Source organism: Antennarius striatus, chromosome 11 (genome assembly GCF_040054535.1).
Source record: "Antennarius striatus isolate MH-2024 chromosome 11, ASM4005453v1, whole genome shotgun sequence".
NCBI lineage: Eukaryota > Metazoa > Chordata > Actinopteri > Lophiiformes > Antennariidae > Antennarius > Antennarius striatus.
Genome location: NC_090786.1, coordinates 3365921 through 3385678, shown reverse-complemented (window position 1 = coordinate 3385678; position 19758 = coordinate 3365921). Strand labels below are relative to the sequence as shown.

The window sequence follows — 19758 nt, the reverse complement described above, 5'->3', positions numbered from 1 at the left end:
TCATCCTAGTGTGTTTTGTACATTTGTTTCCAGTAATCCATTGATTTCCATTTATTATAATTAATCTCTAATCTCATTTCGATTTAATCCTCGCCTTCCACCTCTGATCTCACCACGTTTTAACTTCCTGCCTCTCCTTTCTTCATCTACTTCAGGGGTGTCAAACTCATCTTCACCGAGGGCCACAGCAACATGTCTTCAAAAGGGCCAGATGTAACTAATAAATGTAACTAAATGTAACTCAATTTAATCTAAGTTTAAAAAAAAACCCAAACATTACAGTTACAGAGAAAGAATATGTTTGCTTGCTATAATCCCTGTCACGGGTTCGTTGAACGTAGTGGGGAAAAGAAATGATGGCACAGCCACAAAAGATCCATTTGGTGGTTTTTTTAAATTTTCACCAAAACAAGCAGTGAAAAAATATTTACAGTGAGCGATAAAAATCCCCAAAAACCATAAAAACTAGGGCAACAAAAAGAAGTATATACAGAAAAACTCCAACTCTCACACCCCGGGCCCAATAAAAGCGGAAATGCTCCGTTTTTGTACCCCCATGCCCCTCCCCTGGTGGACCAACAATAATTACATGGGGTTGTTTGACAATACCTTGTATAATCTATAGAGAAACCGACAATATTATTGAGAAACAGACAATATTACTACAACCATGCTGGACCAATAGATCAGAAGACAATAAAACATGAATGCCCATCATATGGCTGCTTGAACAATGATGAAAACCCTGCAAAACAAAAAACAACCCCAAAAGTCACAAAGTGGTTCAGTCCAGGTAACAGGGCTGTCCTAACAATGTGCTTATTTAACCCACACCCAGGTTGTCACCCCGTTTGGCCCCTGAACCGGAGGGGAACCAGCGCAGCAGTGACAGGTGAGCGTCTCTCGCACAGTTCAGTGTGGATGTGGGGAAACGCCGAGTGTGCACCCCTCGAACGCACCGCCACGACAGTGTGTGTGTGTGTGTGTGTGTGTGTGTGTGTGTGTGTGTGTGTGTGTGTGTGTGTGTGTGTGTGTGTGTGTGTGTGTGTGTGTGTGTGTGTGTGTGAGATGAGGACATGTGATTGTGGACCTGTCGGAGAATGTGTGTGAAACAGTGTGAGCAGGACCGAAGCTCCTGCCGGGGATGAGAGCGCTGCTGCGGCCGCTCTCCTGGGCAGGGCGAGCGGCACAAGGAACGGAGATGGACGGGGCGGTCTCTACCGGTCTCTACCGCCCCGTCACACCCTTTAATCTGTCAGGTTATCAATTCAAACACATGTTAGGACATTAACTTTGTTCAAAATAGTTTTGTCAACATTAAAATGGGCTTAATTAATTAATTACTGCGTTGTGGGAAAAGTAGTTTTTGGTCAAAGCACACTTTTGACCCATTTATTTTTAGAAACACTGACTTTTTTTGCTCTAGTGGGCCACAGAAAATGATGGTGAGGGCCACATTTGGCCCCCTGAGCCTTGACTTTGACACATGTGATCTACTTCCTCTCCTCTCCTCTGTATGGGTGATGTTTGTACAAACGTGACTGTTTTCCCTGTGGGTTGAATCTACCACTCGCTGGAAAACAAACTGGTTCACGTTTTCCTTTGTGTTGCCAGCTGATTCACATACACGCTACCTGGTGGATTAGTAAATTTGCCACTGGTCATTTTCCACGTGAGAAGGTGGGGCTGCAGCTCAGAGGGGGGGGGGGGCACTTTTAAGGCAGTATGTGTGGATGGAGCAGCTGCCCGTCCAATCAGAAGCCAGGAATGGTAGTGGCAGATCTTGTAGCATTTTTCTACTGGCTGAACAAATTAAACACATTTCCCTTCACTTTTGATTGGATGGGCTGAGCTTGCCCCCCCTGTACCCCCCCACCCACTCACCACAGGAGAATTCATTACTATTTTTTTGAGGGGGGGGGGTTATGTGTACAGTAGTTGGTTTTAATGTAACTTCATTATGGAGGCTTCATTTTAAATGGGAACTGGGCCAAGGTCAAAGGTCCCCTCCTCTCTCTCTCTCTAAATTCACTTAGAGCTAATTGCTTCCAGCAGGCCGTCCTCTCCATCATCACGCTGCTCTCTGTCATGAGATGACACTGTGTGTGCTTGTTATCAGAGGAAACTCTGCACAGGTTCTGGCTCGCTTTAACCCGTCGGGTCCTGGATCCTGGTTCCTGCCACCGCCATGAGCTCGTCTGCAGCCTAGAGAGAAAACTTTACATTCTTTGCCCACTGGTTTGGATGACACAGATCTCAAATGGCTGAGGAAATTTTAATTCCACCATCAGGGAAAATCACATCGGTAAGTTGGCGCTGTCTAAATACGTTAAGATCCTGGATCCAGATCCAGGCCCAGCAGCTAACAGGATTTATAACCACCTTTCAGACTTGTGTGAATGTTAGCGCTCCCATCTTGTAATCAATCCGGGATTGACTGAAGTGTTTTTGAAACATCGAGATTGTAGAGGAATAGAAAATATTATGTCTTTAGATGTCAGATGGTAACACATCCTGATTCTTAATAAAAAATAATGAACCTATAACTATCATATGAGCTGCTGTCTATAACAAAAAGTTATAAAGGAGATATCAAAACTCTCAATATGTGATTTTCTTTCACATCGTGATTTGAGAAATTACAGGAAATGTCTAAAATTATTTTTCCTGCAATGCAAAAAAAAGTTACGGTTGATGAGAGACGATATCATATCTGGATTCGAGGTGTTTAATCGTGAGACGGTCCCACAAAGACATCAAAAGACAATTATAAAAAACAGAAAACAATGAAACGTCACACTCGCACCGATCTGAGATAATTGACAGTGATAATCGTGTTTGCGTTTGTGAATTGCTGTTGATGTTTAAAAAAAAGTGTTGTTTTTTTTTACCTTCTGGCAAAAATTTTATTCTAAAGTCAATAAATCATCAAGTAGAGTTAGATGCAGCCCATGTACATAGATGACGATGTCGTGTTAGCTTGAAACAGGTATTTGCATGCATTGCGTGTTTCAAAGGTTTCCTTCAAACTTTACACTAACATTTTAAATTTAAGGTGAATTTTTCTTCCCTCCGGAGAAAAAGTTTCCCGTCTTGCTCAGAGTTGACATCCAGCTTTTGCCCCTTGTTTTGTTTCTGCTGAGGAATGTGAAAAATGTCTAATAGAGGATTTAGACCAGTGAATTAAGCCTCATTGCTCAGTAAAATTCCACAATTCAAGAACGACTGCTTGTGAGCACATGGATTAAACAAACTGGGCTCAGTAGTTTCAAAGCTTCACATTCAAATCTAGTCACTAAAGTTTTTAACTTATTAGAAATTAAATGGTTCTTCTGTTTATGGTCCAAAAGCTGCTGGTTTTAGAATTTAACTCGATATTTGCACAAAAAATGTCAAAAAGTACCTCAAGGTTGAAAATCCTTTTGCAAACATGGCTGGTTCTGTGGAATCAAAGCTCATTCGGTTTTTGTTCGTTACTTCCTGAAACATCTCCATCCATCTGCAGCAGCTGACCGGCTCTTTGTTGGCAGTGGCGTTCCTCACCTCCTTTGGGAGCTCCATGCTTTATGGCTACAATCTGGCTGTGGTCAACTCCCCTGCTGTGGTAACACACACACTCAGACACGCACCCTAAAACTTTCCTGAGATATTTACCATCTCCGTGATTGGAGGATTTTTTTTCATCCCACGGTCAAACGATAAGGAAGCCGAAGCAAGAAAGAACCAGACTCGTTGTGGACTTTATTAGACAGCACTGAAATTGTCAAAGTGAAGAAGAGGACAACGATGTTGGTCTTGTGACTGGAATATTTGAGCCACATGACTCACAAAACCAAGGTTTCTGTTCCCATCAGGAAGGAATGGTCTGGGATTGGCTATTGATCCAGTACAGCATCGGTCCTATAATGAATACACTCACTACAAATGTGTATCTCATAGAAACACACGAATCTGATCAAAAATTAATTATAAAATGATCAAAATATTCATGCCACAACAGTTGGTGTTTTGTCAGACATGGCGTTTTCGTTTTTGTGTAAAGACTAAGACTAACTACGTTAACCGTTAAGCACAAGACTAATCTAATATCCATCTCAGATAATTTGAGCTTATTATATCACTGAAATATATCTACTGCTGCAGACGTTCATCAAACCATCTCTGCACAAGAAGACAAGCAAAAGCTTTTTCCGTGTTTGTAATTACTGAATTTGTGATTTTTCTTCATCTCTCAGTACATAAAAGCGTTTTACAACAAGACGGTGCTGACTCGGAAAGGAACCGGACTCAGCGACAAGGACTTGACCGTCATGTACTCCCTCACCGTGTCCGTCTTCGCCATTGGGGGTCTTCTGGGCTCCCTCGTCGTGGGTATGTTGGTCACCCGATTCGGCAGGTGAGATGTTTGAGAGTGGAGCTCTCAGTCTTTAACAAACTGACAGAATGGACTCTATCATTTCTTGATTGGGGCCATTGTAGGCTTTGGCATCCAGCCCGGCTAGCTCAGTCGGTAGAGCATGAGACTCTTAATCTCAGGGTCGTGGGTTCGAGCCCCACGTTGGGCGTGAGCATTTTGTGAATGTTGAGTTCTTTACCCTATCATTACTGCCATGCTGTCCTCCAAAAAGCCCCCGGCGTCTTCTCGTCCCCGCCGCCCTTGAGACGATGCCTTCAAGGTGCAGAATAAAGTTCTTTTATACCCAGAACTCCACTCTGCTCCACCGTTTGACGGGATGTTAGCAGACATTTAAATGCAAATGAAAGCCAGCAAATTTATATTCCCATTTACAGGACGATCGCTTTCGTCACTCGGCAGCGTTTTACGACCAATCACAGCTTACGACTAACCTTGTGAGCTGTCATAGCACTTTATGTTTAATCAGGACTTATGCAGGAACAAATCATTTAAGTGTGTAAAAGCGCTCCTCGTTTTATAAAGTGCGTGTGTGTGCGTGTGTGTGCGTGTGTGTGCGTGTGTGTGCGTGTGTGTGTGTGTGTGTGTGTGTGCTTTCAGGAAAGGCACAGTGGTCAACACAACGGTGCTGGTGTTCATTGCTGGCTCACTCATGGGCTTCAGCAGGATTTGTAATTCACCTGAGATGGTCATCTTTGGCCGCTTCATCACAGGGATACACTCAGGTACACACACACACACACACACACACACACACACACACTCATCTGTTGGTTTTGGTTAAATTTTCAATGAGAAAAAAACCAAAGAGTGAGTATTCATTCACACAAAACTCTCCAGAGCAGCAGGAGTTCAATCGAGTCTTTCCATCCGTTTGGTTCGTGCTGACTGGAAAGTGAAGCAGGGAAGCCGTTTTTAAAAAGAAGACAATTCATTTTATAATTAATTATTCTGCTTTGTTTCGTTGATTAACTAGTTAGTCTAAGTAATACCCCCCTGTGTTTTGTTTCAATCCAAACCCAACGCGTCTCATTGACTCACTGCAAACCACCAAAGTTAGTGAGCAGATATTACCATTATGATTATTGGCAATTATCTTCTGTTGATCAACAAATGATTCATTCAAGCTGAACGCGGAGCAGCTTTCATTCAACCATTGAAAATCTGAAACATAAACCTTCACGTGTTCTCCAACCTCTGCTGAAATGTTTTGACCCTAGTTTGTGGTTAAACTTGTCGTTTTGCTTCTTTTACTGAAGGTGTCTCTCTCAGTGTGGTGCCGATGTACCTTGGTGAGATTGCGCCGAAGAACCTGCGAGGCTTCCTGGGTCTTGTGCCAAGTATTTTTATTGGAACTGGAGTCTTCCTCGCCCAAATCCTCGGTCTAACCGAGCTTCTTGGAAAGGTGGGTCAATGCAACTTTCATAGAACCATCAGTATCACTCTGAAGTCCCAATGACAAACATTCTCTGCATGTGTTCTGACTACTACAGGAAGAACACTGGCCTCTCTTTCTCTCTGTGGTGGTGATACCCACCTTCATCCAGCTGATGCTGTTGCCATGGTTCCCAGAGAGCCCCAGGTACCTGCTGATTGAAAAGAACAACGTCCACGCCACTATTACAGGTCAGTGTTGTTGCACTTGAGCGAGAGAACACCTGGTTTATTAGAGAAGCTGAGCTTTTTTGCTGAATTAGGTGAAAAGAAAAGTCTTGAAATGTTCAAGAAAGTTTGAAAAGTCCCCAACCAGCTCCTTCTGGTATCAGTGGAGTATTTTTCTTTTTAAATCCTGCTGACGAATCAACAAAGACCTTTCTACTTCCTGTGTCTTCCGTGTCTCTCAGCCTTGAAGTGGTACAGAGCCAAGTGTGACATCCAGGCTGAGATCGAGGAGATGCAGGAGGAGCAGCGCTCGCTGTCGTCGGTGGAGACGCTGTCTGTGTGGAGGCTGTTGCTGGACAACACGGTCCGCTGGCAGGTGCTGAGTGTGGTGGTCATCAACATGGGCATGCAGCTGTCTGGAATCGATGCTGTAAGGACTCCGAGGAAACTGAGTGGTGTATGAGTGAAAGACGAGGATGTTGGATGTCTGTTTACTTGGAACACAACTGCTCAACACAGTGGAGAAAGACTCTGAGGTCCGTCAAGTTGTGCTTCAGTTCCAAGAGGGTGATTGGGGTTGAGATGTTGAGGATGTACAAAAAAATTAACTTATTAGGGAACTTAAAGGGGTTTTAACCCCATGATCACAATCCATCTAGTTTGTTTGATATCTGTTGTCCAGTTTTGAGACATCGGCTGCTAACACGTGATGAACCTCGACGGTACTTTGCTTATGGTGCCAGACACTATTTCAGATGAGTTGAACTTTTAAAAAGAAGTCAAGCTGAAGGTGAAAATATTACTCCGTAATCTGTTTTAGCTCTGAAATAATATCCAACGCCAATCAAGAAACTCTAGATCTCCTCTTTGTACTTGCCGTCAGCTGTTAGATGGTTTCTCTGCGTTACGATGACAAGAATAAGATGTTTCAGTCCTTCATCGCCCTCACCAAGACTTCATTTCCACCCCAATGACTCCCCCCGTTTCCCCCGCTCTCTCGTCTGATTGATATAGCTTATTAGACAAAGACACTGAGATGAAAATGGACCTAAATGATCCCTCATTGTTTTACAAGCCTCATGTGGTCTCATGAATAAAGCCAGAAGCTGATGTCATCATTTTTCTGCTGATATGATTAGCCAAATTCTCCCGCTTATCTCGCCCTGGAGACTCATTAATTATTCAAATGATTACCGGGGCGCCCGGGCCAGAAAGTGCACGCTGTAAGCACTGGAGCTGAACTCATAAGCACACCCTTCTCCAGGCTGTATTTTTAGCTGCTAATTAGCCTGAACTTAACAAAGTGGAGCAGTGCTGAAGCAGGCACATACTGAGGGAGGATGAGGAGGATGACGGTGATGGCACCGGTGGTGAAGGTGAAGGGGGGTACGCGTTGGTCTGTAATGGACGTTAAATGTTCTTGACAACAACAACAACAAAGATGAAGGGTCTGATCATGTTCATTTTACGAGAATTTGAGATGATGAGTTTCTCTTCCATGAGTAAAACCAGATTATACAGGAGGGCGTGGCTAGGCAGGGCGGGGCCACAGGAAACTCTGGAGAACTTGATGTAAAGACTGGTTCTTCCAAATGGACCATCTACTAGCTGTTCCCTCATAATGGAACCATCTAGTAGCTGTTCCCTCCAGATGGAACCATCTAGCAGCCAGTTCCTCTGAATGTTCCTGAGAGAGTCTCAGTTCTATAAGGGGAACCAATGATTAGGCGTCTCAGGGCTGAAAACATCTAAATCAGTGGTTCTTAACTTTGTTAGAGGTACTGAACCCTGTCGGTTTCATATGCTCACTCACTGAACCCTTCTTTAGTAAAAAAAAAAAAGCTTCTTTTTTTTCCCAAATTTAAGACACATATGTTTTACTGGTGTATTAAACGAATTGTGCATTAATGTCACCTTTTTCAAAGACGAAATCAAGACTGCATGAACCAACATGAAATGACCTTCCTGCAAATCAGTGACTTCTGCTGTTGTTATTGACAGACCAGATCAGATATGGTGGCTTCACCTTGGCAAGTGTTACTCTGATGTCATTTTCACAGCAAAGTCTGTCTGTGTTGTTTTCCATGCAGCTTAAGGAAGCGTTCCTTTATTTTTTCCAGTGCGAGACGAGAGTTGTTGAATTTGACATTGCAAATCATTCAGAACGCTGACTCCCATCACGTTCCGTTATACAGTACGTTCATTCACGTTGTACATATTCGTCCGACCACTTTCTTTTTTTACTCAACATAGTTACTATGTGTCATCACGAATTGACACGATGTGTCGCACGTACAAAGTGAACGTGCGACACTGTGTACGTGCAAAAACACCCGACATCGTGTCTTGACCTCCGACTCTCCGAACCCCTGAGACCGACTCTCCAAACCCCTAGGGTTCGATCGAACCCAGGTTAAGAACCACTGATCTAAATCGATTGTCAGTCTTCAAACGGATCAGAATCCCAGCTCGCCAGCTTGGCGGGCGTGGTTCAAAAATCAATCAGCCAATCGGAACGTGTTCCTTAAACTGACATCATCCAACCAGATTCTTTCTGCAAAGCGCCATTCTGCACCTGTTTTATAAGATAATGATCAGATCTGACGTGGAATCAGTGAAATTAAAAAAAAAAAAACTATTACAAATATTGATTTGTTCTTGTTCCAGATTGAAATGTTAATAAAATCTTAATGTTAGAAAAAAACTCAAAACGTCAACGTGTTTGAGTTCAGCTGGACTAAAATCAATAATGTGACTAAACATGAAACTAATGAGAACATCAGCACAGAGTAAAGAACTACCTGACAAGGTGGTGATGATGGTGATGATGATGAAGAAGATGGCAGTGAATGAGATGATGATGGCTGCATTAGTTGATTATGCTGCCAATCATCCCGTATTGATTATGTTAATCCCCATTAACGAAGAAGAGAATGTGATTCGGGGCGTATATGTGGAACAATCTGAGCGAAGATGATGATGATGATGGTAATGATGAAGGTGATTGGTTTGATTACATTGATGTTCAGAACATCTATGTGATGATGAGGATAATGGTAATGGTCGCCATGACGCGCTGGATGCTGGAGGTGATACTGACTCTTAAGTGCATGTGACAGTTGGCAAGCTTTGGCAAGCTTCCTGTGTGTGTGTGTGTGTGTGTGTGTGTGTGTGTGTGTGTGTGTGTGTGTGTGTTTCTAGGTGATCCTCTAACTGCCTCCGTCTGCTGTCTCTGGTTAATACACCTCCTGTGCTCCTCCCGCTCCCCCCTGAAGCCTCAAATTGAATTGAATTGAATGCGAGCTAACGGCTGGCGCCTCTCTGTGGAAATGCCGAACCACCTGTGCGCCCCCCCCCCTCTTACCCCCACCCCCCCATGTTCAAAATTTCTGCCTCCTCATTTAGGTTTTTACACCCCTGATTCTCTTCTCATGGTGTTCCATTACTGGGAGGAAGTGTTTGCTTTGGGCTCCAGGCCAAACGGGGCGCTGATGGCTTCTGGTTCGTTAGCCGCCGCCGTTAGCCGAAGCTAACGGCTGCTAAATTCAGTGCTAACGGTCAGATAGCGTGACGGTTTAGCACACGGGACATAAAACACACCAGTGACTTTGTGCCATATCGTCATTGGAGTCCCCATGTTCTCTCTCCTGGGAGTCTAATCCAGGAGAACATCCACAGATTACTGGGATTAGGTGTCACACCTCAGATTGTTAATGTGCTCGTTTCTCCACCACAGATCTGGTTCTACACCAATGACATCTTCGAGAACGCCGGCATCCCGGACCCAGAGATCCAGTACACCACGGCGGGAACGGGAGTCATCGAGATCATCGCCGGACTCATCGGGGTGGGAATAGAACCAAAGACCTTCAGTCCCTTTGAGTCCCTCTGAGAACAGTCAGAACACCTGTTGTTCAGGATGTAGTTCTCCTCTCAGCCAATCAGGGTGTGACCACGCCCCCTAAATAAAAGCCTAAAAGAGGTTTTATTTAGGTGTGATCCCTTCAGATACTTAAGAATTTCTGATTTGTGAGCTAGAAGTTAACACGTAGAAAAAGATCTGGGTTGATTTAGTCTTAATGTAGATGCAAACATTTGTAGCGTGAGCAAAACCTGCCTCCATTTGTTTAATGAGTTAAATAGAAATTAAATATTTGTCAGCTTTCTATATTTGATGAAATTTTAGAAGACTATAAATTAAACATTTTCTTTTTCCCACAGAGGAAATTTTTTAAATCTCGCAGTTAGATAGCGACATTAATTCTTATCATAGTTCTTATCATGATGATTATTTTTTGTCCTATCCTTAAAAAAAGGGTCCCCAGTTTGGCTGTTCTTTGACATGATGATGTGATGGACAAAAAAAAAGGTTCACTCTAATAGAAGTGATCACACAGAATTAGTCAAATCAAATTAAATCTGTTCATACAAACCACAATATTTAGCTCCTCTTATGAACAAAGAAATTGGAGGATGCTTTGTTTGTTGTTTATTTGTTGTTGTTTGTCTGCAGTGTTTCACCATAGAGCGGCTGGGCAGGAAGCCCCTCATGATCGGGGGCTTCACCGCGATGGGCATCTGTGGAGCCGGAATCACACTGGCGTTATATCTACAGGTGTGTGTGTGTGTGTCTGTGTGTGTGTGTGTGTGTGTCATCATTAAGCGCCGTCTCTTCTCCCTGCAGACGCACCTGTCGTTCATGCGCTACATCAGTGTCTGCTGTGTCGTCGGCATCATCGCCGGATTCTGCATCGGTCCAGGTGAGTGACGGCGTGTGAAAGGATCATGGGAAAATTCCACAGCAAGTCGCATCTCGTCACGTCTCTTAAATAACGTGTTTTTATTTCCCGCCCTGTGGGGAAACTACTCACATTAAACCTGCGTGGACAGGGACAGGTGTTCAGGCTGCTGACGCTTTGTGTGGTTTCTTGTTAAATGGCGCCCTCTAGAGGTCGATTCCATATCTACAGTGACGCGTTAATCACCAAACAAGATGTTAAATAAATTAAATAAAATAAATGAGTGATGTCGCCTGTATGAAAATAAATCTAAATACTTCTGTTTCTGTAATCATATGTGTATGTTGCATTTATGAATATTGTGGCTAAATCTTATTTTTAGAGTACATTACTGCCCTTTCAGCCCCGCCTCCACCCCAGCATCCACCTGTTGCCCTTAGCGACAGGCCTTCATCCATTCCCCAGCTTTTTCTATTTACACATCTATGATGAACGATTATTTCAAGCGATTAAGTTAATCATAATTCTATAGCATTAAACTGATGACACCTCGATGCTAGTGGATCATCTCAGTTTGTAAAGATGTTTTCTCATCTCGTTCCAGCTGGGGTTCCCTTCCTGATCACAGCAGAGCTTTTTAAACAGTCCCACCGCCCAGCGGCCTACATCGTAGGAGGGTCCCTCAACTGGCTGTCCAACTTCACCGTCGGCTTCGTCTTCCCCTTCATGCAGGTAAGCATTAAAACACCAGGATCGCCCAAAAAAATAACAGAATCTGACAAACATGCCAGACTCCCAGCCTCACTCTGATGGTTCTATCCTCATCCCTCCATTGCATCCGGACGTCAGAAGTCAGCGGGTTCTTACTGCTACTTGGTCTTTGCCGCCGTCTGTCTGTCCGTGGCCGTCTACGTCTACATCGTCATCCCGGAGACCAAAAACAAGACTTTCATGGAGATCAGTCAGATGTTCTCCAAGAATGAGGTGGTGCTGGAGAACCAGGGCCTGGTCCATGTGGACCATCTGAAGCTGAAGAAGATGAACGGCTATGGGGGTATTGATCATAGATCGCTGGAGTTTGATAGCTCCTCTTCTGTGCCTTAACTGAGCCTCAGGTGATCATCGGGACTATCAAACTGGTTGGTTCTGCTCCATCACGCTAAACAAACAGTGGACTCAGTGAAGCTGGACTCTTTTTTTTTGGAATTTAATCAAACATTGCAGATCATAAAGTTACAATCACACTATGATTATTATTTTGATAAAATAAAAGATACAATAAAAGACTCTTCCAGTCAATTTAAGGTCAAATCCAATAGTTTTCTCATCTGGCTTTTGTTTTCTTGCCCATTCACGAAACATCCTGACACTATTTTTCACTGTCCCAGTATAACAGAGTCCACAGGTAATGCATTAATACCTGCTGATCAGAGATCAGACCAGTATGATGCATCAGAGGTGGATTTACTGGTTTCCTTGGGTTTTTTTTTTAGTCTAGCTGAGATGGGTGGGGTGGTGGGAGAAGGTGTGTCCTGGCCTTGTTTTAAAATGTTAATCATGGCCGCCTTGCCCCGGGGCTACAGACATGGCCACAGATGCTGGAATGCTAATGGAGATAGCCAATAAGCATCTGAGCTGGTTTCTGTCGGTGTCTTCTCCTCCTCAGGTTCATCCTCCCACATCTTTGATGAAAAAAGTCAAATACTGATGCCCCCCCTCAATCAATCAATCATTAATTAACCCCATTGATAAGGGAAATGGAGCTGCCAGCCAATCCGACTCTATTAAAGACACATCAGCAGTAGGAAATGTCAAACCTGCACACCAATATGTACTGCGTTTACTAGAAATAGCCACTAGATGGCACTAGTGATAAACCCACCTCTACTTTGTAGCCCCCTGATAGCAGGTGGAAGAGGACAAACTACCCATCGTTATGGTTGTGTGTGTGTGTGTGTGTGTGTATGTGTGTCTGTGTGTGTGTCCGTGACCGGACGCTCCGACCGGGGTCGGGCTCCCGCACACCTTCTCTTTTTGATCACGACATTATTGCTCTGCAGGCTGACGACGACATCCCAGCGGCCCCTCCTCCATTCACCGTCCATTGACCCGCAAACATGACACGGAGATGTTATCACCGTTCACTTACGACTCCCAAAGCCAGAAAACAACCAATCACCAATACACGACCCAATACGCAAGGCGGCCCTCAGTGTCTGTGACTCGACGGGGCCCGGAGCCCCTCTGTTGTGGAGGGGCAGTTTACCTTGAAACCTATTTGAAGTCATTGTACCCCGGAGCAGGTCATTGTGTGACCGGCCCTCATCTCAACAAGAAGCAACAGTTCGCAACTACCTGTAAGAGTGGATCCCCCCCCAGCGGCGCTCAAAAGGGAGAGTGTCTGCCTCTGTGAATAACAATGCGACCGTTCCCCGGTTGAGGCCCCTGTGTTTGGTCCCTGGGATCCAACAGTGGGTCTATTGGGCCCTATGAAGGCCCTTTACGGTGGCTAATACACGAAAGACAACAATAGCCGCTTCTCCTGCCGCTCCTGATTGGCCGAGCTGAGACTCGAGCCGGGGTGTAAAAATACAATCAGGTCTTTGGGTTTTTGGAGCTCAATGGCAATTTGATGGGGTGTTAATAGTGGTTAGGTTACCAGTGGTGCATGCTGGGATGGAGGGTCCAGACTGGATTAAGTTAGTCGCTTTAAAGACGTGTATTTGCATTTAAATGCGTTAGCTTTTTCAGACGTGATGATGCGCAAATACAGTCGCTAAAATTGCTAACAATTAAGTTTTTTGTCTTATCTTAATAAAAAAACTTTCTAACAAATCATCACAGGTAGCTGGTTTTACCAGAAAAGCACAACTTGTGGCATGCAAATGCAAACACAGAGCTGGTTTAACACCTGAAACATCTCAAAGTGGGCTTCCCGCCGAATTTCACGCTAATGCCTCCAGAGGTTTTTGTGAAATCCTGCAGACAAACCAACAAATAAATGGACAAACTTCTGCAGCAGCTGCAGCTTTAGCTGAGGTGTATGTTTTTCTTAGTTTTTCTCCTTGTCATTAGCATGAATGAAGCCTTCACTCATGCATTGGTGAAATATCTGCATGTCTGCTCTCCACACCTCCACGCTTTTTCTGCGTATTCAAAGGCCCACAAAGTCCTCGACCGGGACTTCATGTAACGTGAATACACAAGTCGTCTGCTGATGCAAACTGACCTGAAATGCTCGGTTTTTCAGTTTAGTGACAGAAATTATGCTATAGCATGGTTTTAAATGCTAAAGCCTGCAGTATTTAGTGTTGTTTCCAACGATCAGATGGAAGTGAAGCTTGGATTTATAATCTTCTTTTTTCTTTTTAATCCAGTTCATTTTGAAAGTTAACGCCAAAAAACTTTTTTTGCAGACTTCCACGTATTTTTTATAGTGTATAAAAGTCTGTTTGGTTTCCATGGTTACACATTCAACTCTAGCTATTTCTGAACTCAAAATGCTTGGTGTGTGGTTTTTTTTTATTTATTATGATTTCTTTTTTTTATGAAACAAGTTTCTCACATAAATCGGAAATGACGCTGATAGAATTTTGCGCACTTCACTTTTAAAAATTTAACTTAAATAACTTTCTTTGGCAGCAGTAGCTGAATGTGTGTGTGTGATTGTGTGTGTGTGTGTGTGTGTGATAGTGTGTGTGTGTGTGTGTGTGTGTGTGTGTGTTAGCAGTGATTAGCATAAAGCTAGATGGATTGTTTCTCTGTTGGTCTCATCCTACAGGTGATTGATCTGTTAACAACTATTTCCCTTACAGACCTTTGATTGAGTGCTGCTTGTCTTTGCCTGAAAGGACCAGTGTGTGTGTGTGTGTGTGTGTGTGTGTTTGTGTGTGTGTGTGTGTGTGTGTGTGTGTGTGTGGCTGGAGGCCAGAGCAGCCTCAGCTGGGTGTCTTTCAGCTTTCTATTTATGAGCTCTTCTTTACATATTCATTCTGCTACTGCTAACAAAGCTCACCAGTTCTCCCAGTGTGGCTGTGGAGCGGCGTCACTGGTGGCATGACGGAGGACAGAAAGGACAACAGAGACCATATTGCTCTCCTTTTACATTTATTTCCATCATTTTCTGGTCCATCCTGATGCCTGACTCAATATTTTGAGCCATTTTTTGGGGAGGAATTTTTTATTCGACATCCAGCTTTATTGTGAAAGGAATGATGAGCTTTTTATTTTATTTTGGTAATGAAAATAAAATTTTAAAAAGTTATAAATAAATGTTGACACAACAGTTCCATGCATACATGGTAAACTTTCGTTGTTTTTTGTTCATTCTTTTATCCGAATGGCATTTTCCTGAGTTAGCTGCTAACCGCTAAATAGCCTCTGCTGGCGGGAAAACAAGCCCCTCCCATTGTAGCCTTTAAAGAGGGCGGGGCAGAGCATAGGTGTGCCCGTCCCACCTGAAACAGACTTCCAGATGCTTCAGATAATTGATTTGGATTATTTCCTTTCAGTGTTGTTTCCTGTCCATCAGTTTTAGTCTGTAATCAATACTTTTAGGTAAAACACTACAACCTCAGCGAACAATCAACTTGATTGATTACGTGCTCGTAGAATATTGCTCATACAGTTGTTTTGTCACTATGGCACTTTTTTTTATCACAACTAATAATGGTCTAAATTTTGTTTCTGAACATTTCCTCCTGTGTCAATGTGATCAATAATCAATAGATCCATCGTATTGACCGTTTCATTCTCCGTGTCGGTTGTGTCGTCCCTTTCTAAACCAAACCTCAGAGAGAGAGAGAGCTGACAGCTGTGTAGATAACAGGGCCCTGGTTGCCATGGTGAGGGGATTTGATTGGCAGCTGGAGGGGGGGGGGTTGATTGATAAGGACCCCCCCCCCCTGCTATTCCAGCGACAGCTCCTGTCGGAAAACCAACTCATTTCACATCAGATGTATCAACTGGTACAGCCCGTTCCCACCCCCCCCAACACACACACACACACACACACACACACACACACACACACACACACACACACACACACACACACACACAGAAAACAATAGCTAACAGGGACGAGACCAGTTTTAAAACATCACTTCTGAATGAGGCGTTAATTGAATTTACACTAATAAAATATTAGTGTGTGTGTGTGTGTGTGTGTGTGTGTGTGTGTGTGTGTGTGTGTGTGTGTGTGTGTGTGTGTGTGTGTGTGTGTGTGTGTGTGACAGTGTCGTTGATCTCCTGCTGCATGTATTTGGGGTTTTTTTTGTTTTTATTTCTAACATAAAAACATTGTGTGTTTTCACACACAATCCATTTTTCTCGTTGTGTTTTAAACCCAGGTGTCGAGGGTCAACGCCGTTACACGTAATGACGTTTGTCGCTCGGTGAGACCGACTGATGAAGACCTGACGTTAATCCCACCCGGCTAGCGCCGTTAGCCGGTGAGGTCAGACGTGCCGGGTGTCAGACGTAGCAACACGTTAGCTCTGGTGGTTATTTCAGTCAGCTGATAAGCAGGAGCACACAGAGGAACACACATGATGCTCCGGAGGGTCCGAATTAGAACGAGTGGTTTAGATGGAAAAGATGCTCAGATCAACAAAAAACAACTGGAAACAGGATTTTAAATTTTACAGCGGATTTTTTTTTTTTTTAACTTTTGACCTCTCTTCTTTTTTTACCTTTTAAAAAAAACTTTTTAACCCTTTTTCTCAATTACCTGTAAACTACTCGACAGTTTGCCGGGAAGCCGTGTGAAGCTTTGATGGTTGGGCGCCGGCCCCCGTCCGGTCTGAGCGCTCCCACGCTGAAAAGAGGAGAAAGATGAGAAGCTGTGTGGGTTTTTTTTGCAGGGGGCGGTGGGGGTGTCTACGTGCTGTCAGTGTGTCTAAATGGACAGCGATGGGTCTCTGCTCCGTGGGTCGTCGGGGTTATCAGCCTCCCTCAGATATCAGCGACCTCCTCTGTCGCCACCCGGGGGTGACGGGCTCAGCGACAGTCCGGAGCTGAGATAACGCTTCTGACTGACAGGATCGTCTTCTCCGGCTAAAGCCAAGCCCCCCCCCCCCCCCAATAGACGCCCCAGTACCACCAGCATTCCACCGGGGGGGCTCTAATTATGGACTGGTGACCAAACATGGCATCAAGCAAGGAGAGGAGAATAATTCTACGCGTGTATGAAAGAGGAAGAGTTGCTTGGATGGATTCTTGTGCAAGGGGTCAAAGGTCACGGTTGTGCAGAATAGTGATGCAGATCTTTCCGCCTGTTTTGTTTTTGGGATCAGGAGCGAAATATCGGCTTCAGAACTGGCGTAAAAGATCTCGCAATGGTTACCCAGCGACCATCCTCTACACACATTATGCAAGTCGCACGTATGATGTCATCAGTGCGTGACGCACACCTTTCCTTCGCTGCGTTTAAACAGAGACGGATTTAGCGCTGTTGCTAACTGCGTTCTGCCCGTTGAACCATCCTAATGTTCCAAAATCCACTGGTCTGATGTTCTTTGAACTCTTTTTGGGTCATTTCACATGTGCTTTGAGATGTTTGTCTACATTTCAGTACAAATCCTCATCTTCTTCAGTCATTTAGGAGAAGAAGAAGTCTTTCCTTTCAACGCAAACTTTTTAGTATTCTCTTGCATTTAAAGAAGTGATCAAACTGTTGAATGCATGTCCTTCAGGCGCGGTTCCACCAGTCTGAATCTCAAGTTCTCGGCTGTAGATTTCCCCCATCATGTCGCTCCATGTCGTCTCCTCAGCAAATCCGGGGCGTCCGTTCGCCCCGCTCCCTGCAGCTCCACTCCTGCAGGTACTGTGCAATGTCGTGCTCCAGCTCTCAACCCCAGAGCGGCGTCTGGTAAAGCCATCAGGGCCAGCGTCCCTTTGAAGAAGGGGACCGACAGAAACACAACAGCACTGAACACGATGCCGCGTCTCCCTTTTCCACCAGCCTGGGGTTTTTTTTTTTTGTTGTTTTTTTTTTTTTTCTTCTTTCCCTCTACGAACAAATTCCTGCAAGACCCTGTATTACTGTCTGCTTTTTCAATTTGTTTCCCTCCTCGCTCGCCGCCCGATCGCTCCCACCCTCGTCTGCTGCTCCGTTCCACTTAACCCTAACCTGCCTCCTGGTTCTGCTCTCACATCTCCACACCTTTGGACATTAACACTGACAGGTTCTGCCGACGGAACGCGCAGATCTGCCGCTTTCTCAACGGCTAAGCGTCTTCAGCGAGTCGTTTCTTCACGTCTCATTTGAGTCATAAAGTGGCTGAACGATGGAGCGTTTTAAAATTGCCCACTTTCTCTTGTTCCTATAGAGATCGACTGCAGGGGAAGCCGCGACCGGAGCAGCCAATAGTCACAGAGGAAAATCAACACGGGACCTCTCAGATTTATCTCGGGACCACTTTGAGTGTGTGTGTGTGTGTGTGTGTGTGTGTGTGTGTTAGAGATGTCACACATGCTGCTCTACTCAGCATCAGACCCATTTGGTGGTCGTCCTCTCAGGAATGTGAAGACTGCGGCCTCCTGGCGGCGTCCAGCGCGCTCGCTAATGTCACTGTCGCGACGCGCCACCTCACCGAGATAAAGAAGATTGTTTGTGCAGATTTGGTGACAAGAAGCGTCATTTAATTATCATTCTAGGATTATCCAAAGGGATTAGATTAGAAAGGAAACATTGGTGCCCTCGGGCAAAGGCATCGAACCTCTAACTGCCTCCAGGGTGTCACCATCGCTTTATATTTGTATTTCTATTGGCTCTCCGTGTGTTTGTTGTGTTGGCGTATGTGTGTGAGAGAAAGAATTTCCCCTCAGGGATTAATAAAGTTGTTTCTTCTTCTTAACGGAGCGCCAAATGATAAATAATGTATTTATGACATATCTGAAGGTAAATAAATCATTTCCTACTGAATGAAATGCCTTCCTGACGTCCATCTACTGCTAGTACGTGTGTTGGATTTTGTACCTCCACAAGGGGGCAGCGAGGAGTCTCAATAGCAAAAACGCAGCAGTGGTGTGAACTGTGACGATCACGGACAGGATCGAAAGGAAGAGGTCGACGTTCTCCAACCAGGTCACAAAACTTTGTTCAAGACGTTCCGATGTTTCGTTTCCGATGACGACGTTCCTGCTTGTGTTCCTGTTCCAGTCCCTCCAATGTGTAGAATTGTGTACGGAAAGAAGACATAGTATCTGTAGGTGTTTTTAACGTGACATTTGCACGATAAAAATATGTTTGTTTGTTTCTCTGTTATAAAAATAAATCCTTTTAATTTCTTCAGGTTATTAAACCCACAGAACTCCATCAATCAAGGATCAAACTATCCAAGAGAATAAAGAAAAATAACATCAAACACAAGATAGGACATCACCTTTGTTCAAAACATTTTTGTCTTACTGCATTGTGGGAAATGTAGTTTAGGTCAAAGCACACTTTTGACCTATTTATTTTTAGACCCTCTGACCACATAAAATGATGTGGAGGGCCACATTTGGCCCCCGGACCTTGCTTCAGGATGATGTCATCTCAGAAGCGGCCTTCTTAAACTGGATTAGTGGAGTTTAGGTGCAGTTTAGTGGTAAAATGAAGCTGTAAAAACATCTAATGTGGAGGTCAGCGTCCTGATAACCAGAGTTTTTAACCACGGACACCCCTGAGTGTCACCTCCGAATGTCCCTGTGACACGACAGACAACCACGTGACAAAACTGATCTGCAACCTGATCATCGGCTGATTATAATAATGATTATAATTATTATGCTCACCAAAGACTCGTCGAATCGATTCGACTTGTGTGTGTGCGTGTGTGTGTGTGTGTGTCGCTACCAAACGGCACACACGACACACACATGTGCAGCGGGGGACCAGTTGGGATTCAAATCAATTGCGTTGAGCCCACCTCTCTCTTTCCCTCACACACTCACACACACACACACACACACACACACACACACACTCGTCACACCATGAGTCCATCAGGGTGAACG

General features: G+C 44.3%; 1 protein-coding gene and 1 non-coding gene across 2 annotated transcripts; both read left to right on the top strand.

Annotated features, from left to right (window-relative positions):
* The first annotated feature begins 2099 nt into the window (after positions 1-2099).
* slc2a15a (solute carrier family 2 member 15a) lies at positions 2100-12032 on the top strand. Its single transcript, XM_068327474.1, has 12 exons — positions 2100-2305; positions 3506-3604; positions 4236-4396; positions 5015-5139; positions 5674-5819; positions 5908-6040; positions 6259-6446; positions 9753-9863; positions 10530-10631; positions 10701-10776; positions 11360-11487; positions 11605-12032. Exons 1-12 carry the CDS (start codon positions 2261-2263, stop codon positions 11857-11859), a joined length of 1569 nt encoding a protein of 522 aa, XP_068183575.1. The 5' UTR covers positions 2100-2260; the 3' UTR covers positions 11860-12032.
* On the top strand, positions 4493-4565 carry trnak-cuu (transfer RNA lysine (anticodon CUU)). Its single transcript has one exon. It is a non-coding gene; the product is annotated as a tRNA-Lys (tRNA).
* Positions 12033-19758: the final 7726 nt, after the last annotated feature.

Coding starts and splice junctions, on each gene's coding strand:
- slc2a15a (XM_068327474.1), top strand. CDS start 2,261: ATGGCTGAGGAAATTTTAATTCCACCATCAGGGAAAATCACATCG. Junction 5,140..5,673: donor CATCACAGGGATACACTCAG/GTACACACACAC, acceptor CTTTTACTGAAG/GTGTCTCTCTCAGTGTGGTG. Junction 5,820..5,907: donor TAACCGAGCTTCTTGGAAAG/GTGGGTCAATGC, acceptor TGACTACTACAG/GAAGAACACTGGCCTCTCTT.